This window comes from Hesperophylax consimilis, chromosome 17, assembly GCF_061612785.1.
Source record: "Hesperophylax consimilis isolate HC1 chromosome 17, BYU_Hcon_1.0, whole genome shotgun sequence".
Lineage (NCBI taxonomy): Eukaryota > Metazoa > Arthropoda > Insecta > Trichoptera > Limnephilidae > Hesperophylax > Hesperophylax consimilis.
In genome coordinates this window covers 23,752,214-23,757,273 of record NC_142852.1, presented here as the reverse complement: position 1 = coordinate 23,757,273, position 5,060 = coordinate 23,752,214, and the positions used below count along the sequence as shown (strand labels likewise).

The window sequence follows — 5,060 nt, the reverse complement described above, 5'->3', positions numbered from 1 at the left end:
ATCTCCTAAGGATAACCAGCAGCAACGCCAGGTACACGTCAGCTAGTCTGCGATGGTATATGTCTATCTCCTAAGGATAACCAGCAGCAACGCCGGGTACACGTCAGCTAGTCTGCGATGGTATATGTCTATCTCCTAAGGATAACCAGCAGCAACGCCGGGTACACGTCAGCTAGTCTGCGATGGTATATGTCTATCTCCTAAGGATAACCAGCAGCAACGCCGGGTACACGTCAGCTAGTCTGCGATGGTATATGTCTATCTCCTAAGGATAACCAGCAGCAACGCCGGGTACACGTCAGCTAGTCTGCGATGGTATATGTCTATCTCCTAAGGATAACCAGCAGCAACGCCGGGTACACGTCAGCTAGTCTGCGATGGTATATGTCTATCTCCTAAGGATAACCAGCAGCAACGCCGGGTACACGTCAGCTAGTCTGCGATGGTATATGTCTATCTCCTAAGGATAACCCCCACTAACGCTGGGTACACGTCAGCTAGTCTGCGATGGTATATGTCTATCTCCTGAGGATAACCAGCAGCAACGCCGGGTACACGTCAGCTAGTCTGCGATGGTATATGCCTATCTCCTAAGGATAACCAGCAGCAACGCCGGGTACACGTCAGCTAGTCTGCGATGGTATATGTCTATCTCCTAAGGATAACCAGCAGCAACGCCAGGTACACGTCAGCTAGTCTGCGATGGTATATGTCTATCTCCTAAGGATAACCAGCAGCAACGCCGGGTACACGTCAGCTAGTCTGCGATGGTATATGTCTATCTCCTAAGGATAACCAGCAGCAACGCCGGGTACACGTCAGCTAGTCTGCGATGGTATATGTCTATCTCCTAAGGATAACCCCCAACGCCGGGTACACGTCAGCTAGTCTGCGATGGTATATGTCTATCTCCTAAGGATAACCAGCAGCAACGCCGGGTACACGTCAGCTAGTCTGCGATGGTATATGTCTATCTCCTAAGGATAACCAGCAGCAACGCCGGGTACATGTCAGCTAGTCTGCGATGGTATATGTCTATCTCCTAAGGATAACCAGCAGCAACGCCGGGTACACGTCAGCTAGTCTGCGATGGTATATGTCTATCTCCTAAGGATAACCAGCAGCAACGCCGGGTACACGTCAGCTAGTCTGCGATGGTATATGTCTATCTCCTAAGGATAACCAGCAGCAACGCCAGGTACACGTCAGCTAGTCTGCGATGGTATATGTCTATCTCCTAAGGATAACCAGCAGCAACGCCGGGTACACGTCAGCTAGTCTGCGATGGTATATGTCTATCTCCTAAGGATAACCAGCAGCAACGCCGGGTACACGTCAGCTAGTCTGCGATGGTATATGTCTATCTCCTAAGGATAACCAGCAGCAACGCCGGGTACACGTCAGCTAGTCTGCGATGGTATATGTCTATCTCCTAAGGATAACCAGCAGCAACGCCGGGTACACGTCAGCTAGTCTGCGATGGTATATGTCTATCTCCTAAGGATAACCAGCAGCAACGCCAGGTACACGTCAGCTAGTCTGCGATGGTATATGTCTATCTCCTAAGGATAACCAGCAGCAACGCCGGGTACACGTCAGCTAGTCTGCGATGGTATATGTCTATCTCCTAAGGATAACCAGCAGCAACGCCGGGTACACGTCAGCTAGTCTGCGATGGTATATGTCTATCTCCTAAGGATAACCAGCAGCAACGCCAGGTACACGTCAGCTAGTCTGCGATGGTATATGTCTATCTCCTAAGGATAACCAGCAGCAACGCCGGGTACACGTCAGCTAGTCTGCGATGGTATATGTCTATCTCCTAAGGATAACCAGCAGCAACGCCGGGTACACGTCAGCTAGTCTGCGATGGTATATGTCTATCTCCTAAGGATAACCAGCAGCAACGCCGGGTACACGTCAGCTAGTCTGCGATGGTATATGTCTATCTCCTAAGGATAACCAGCAGCAACGCCGGGTTCACGTCAGCTAGTCTGCGATGGTATATGTCTATCTCCTAAGGATAACCAGCAGCAACGCCGGGTACATGTCAGCTAGTCTGCGATGGTATATGTCTATCTCCTAAGGATAACCCCCAACAACGCCAGGTACATGTCAGCTAGTAGATAGCTCTCCTTATTTGAAACTTTGCTTCTTAATGTATTTATGAAAAAAAAATCTTTAGTAAATTTTTATTTATTTTTGCAAGAGCTTAATGAGAAATTATATTGGCGATTTTTAAACGATTTCGTTTAAGAAACGCTAACGTTATCTTCAATATTAAAATTACCTTTTGTGTATAGTGTGCCCGAAATAAGTTCTTTCATTAGGAATAAAGCATCATAAATATTATTTCGTAATAATATGATAACAATATAAAAATAGTGTTTTATTTATTGAAATCTCTTTATTAATTTTAAAAATATTACAATTAAAAGTATTTTGAAATATTTCCGAACCTGCAAAACATATGTGAAAGAATGAACATGAAGTATTCAATTAACATTTTGCTTATTTTCCATTGTTTGAATATTAGTTATTATATTCAATGTTGCAATTATTTATATTAAAATGAAAGGCTCAAGCTAAAAGTTGCTAACTATAAATTAATAAAAATATATTTTTGGACTAATTTTTAACTAATGGACAAAATTTTTAGTCAATTGAAAATGTAAGAAGATCAGGTTTATCTGACCAAACATTAAAAAAATTATCTTTCACATAATCCCATTTTCGGTTGTATCTTTCGGACATTCCTTTGATATTTTTGTAAGTCATTTTCTCGGGAAGAACGACTCTCTTATCGGGAAAGTCCAGCGATGTTATGATGTCCAGAAAGCATTTAAATAAATGGAATTTGCTTATTTGGAGAGATGAACAGAGTTTATTTTCATTTTTCTTGGTAGTCCCTTGCTTCTTTCCAGAAACTGCAATTTCCAATGGTCTGTAAAAAAATCTAGGTTTAATATTTGAACTGAATAAATACGTCGCTCCAAGAAATGCAACACACAAGATTACAAATACACCATCAATATTTTAATTCCTCTGACTAACATCACTATAGTGAGAAAACGATCCTTGATGAAGGACTTATTTGGCAGAGGTTTAAATCCGTCATGCCACAGTGGGAAACAAACGCTATTGAGCAGTCGACCAAACAGTTAAATTTACATTAAATGTTATAACAGCGTATATAAGCATCCAATCATATGTATTTGAAAACACTTACAAGGGCTATTGAATTCAATTGTTCAATAAAGAAACGTGTTCTACTTACAGGTACTCAACTTTACTCCAAACGATGCTTGCTGAGCTTGGCGTTTTCCCTTCCTGCTTGGAAAATTCAAACACAGCTGTAGACTGCTCCACAATAGGTACCTTCAGCAAGTCCAAGTTACAGTCGTCACAAGCAACTGGTTTAGTATACTCCAACACCTTCCATTGATTTGTGTATGGAACATTGAAAGATCTGTCGACAAGAGCTCTATACAATGCGCCTTTTGAGAATGGACATCCTCCGCCAACTATAATGGAGTCCAAGTGTATAGGTTCATCCAGAAATAGTGACAAAAGAGCTCCCTGAATGCCAACCCGGAGCCAGCGAGCTATTTTGTCTGAACATGATAAAGATGCAGTCGGATCGCCTTTGCCTGGTTTTGTCCTGACACGACCAAGCATGCTGTCTTCATTTTGTTTTTGAATTTCATTAACTGTATTAGAACCAATTTTTGAAAAAAAATCAGGAATAGAGTTTCTAGGCAGTTGAGAACTTTTGTCATAACAAAGGTCAGTAGTTAAATATGAAAATTGACAGTCTTCGGAAATGTCTTTACTGGTGGGGATCGGATTCATATCGGCAATTAATTCAACTGTTGTAGAAAGTTTATCTATTTTGGCGTTTTCGTGAGGATTTGTTATTTTGTCAACTGTGTTGGATTCAAAAGAAAACACTTTAGGCAGTTTTTGGTCAAAATCAATGTTGGGTGAAGATGAAAATGAACAAATTTCGGAATAATCCTCTTCGGTAGGTATCGGGTTCACATGAACAATCGTGTCAAAGGTCATGGACATTGGAAGTGCGTCTGAATCAACGTTATGAGAATCTTGACTTGAGACATATTTATTGTTATCAGATTTGGCCTTCTTGGGCGGTCTGCAATCATATTTTTTTGACTCTTGACTTTCAATAAACGGTCTGATTCTCTTAGAATGTTCCTTTATCAACATTTTATCATGTGTGATGTTATTTTTCAATTGTTTGATAGGCCCAATTTCAACAGCGTGTAAATACAAACCGCCAGCAAACTGCAATCCATTCTTATCTTCCACAATCGAGCCATCACCGCAAGGACTGTGCGACGAAAACAAATGAAAGCATACACCAGGCTTCAACGCGCATTTCTGGTCACTACCAATGTTAAAAATAGACGTCTTTAACTTAAAAGCCAGACCAATTTGCTCGTAAAGATATCTCAAGAAACCACGGCGAGCCATTATCTCGGCATGGCTATCGTTTAATATGTCACCCCTTGGGCTCATTTTCTGAATGCCAATACATTTGGAGCCGGTACCCAGAGAAACAACTTCAAGTTCTAATTCGGGTGACGACTTGACAATACAACTAAGCACTGTCCATTCATCCTGTTTCGGCTTACCGGTTTTAGGCAAATTACTAAAGAAGTCATAGCAGAGAGCTGCAATGCTCTCAGGGAAATTGCTACAATCCATTATTTAGGTAAATAACACTTACAGCAATGAAAGGAAAATATTTCATACCAAATAATTTACTTAACCGTGCGTGAGAAAATAATTTAACATAAATATCTTCTGATATTATTTGGCACGTGTTTGACAGATCGGCTTCTATGGTTTTCTATAGAATATACGGTTTTCAAAAATTAACCAAATTTATTGCATTATTCAAGTACTAAAGTTAGCGTAAAATTTTTAGAAATTCAATTAATTTTATTATTCAAGAAAACATACAAGGCCAAGGCAAAGAAAACAACAACTTCTTGGACTCAAAACATGAAATTGTATATAATTTTTCCCTTGTACCA

At 40.8% G+C, this 5,060-nt stretch overlaps 1 protein-coding gene across 1 annotated transcript; it reads right to left on the bottom strand.

Annotated features, from left to right (window-relative positions):
- Positions 1-2,583: 2,583 nt before the first annotated feature.
- Positions 2,584-4,825, bottom strand: Adat1 (Adenosine deaminase, tRNA-specific 1). Its single transcript, XM_089641609.1, has 2 exons — positions 3,278-4,825; positions 2,584-2,944 (listed from the first exon to the last, which is right to left on the bottom strand). Exons 1-2 carry the CDS (start codon positions 4,726-4,728, stop codon positions 2,656-2,658), a joined length of 1,740 nt encoding a protein of 579 aa, XP_089497735.1. The 5' UTR covers positions 4,729-4,825; the 3' UTR covers positions 2,584-2,655.
- Positions 4,826-5,060: the final 235 nt, after the last annotated feature.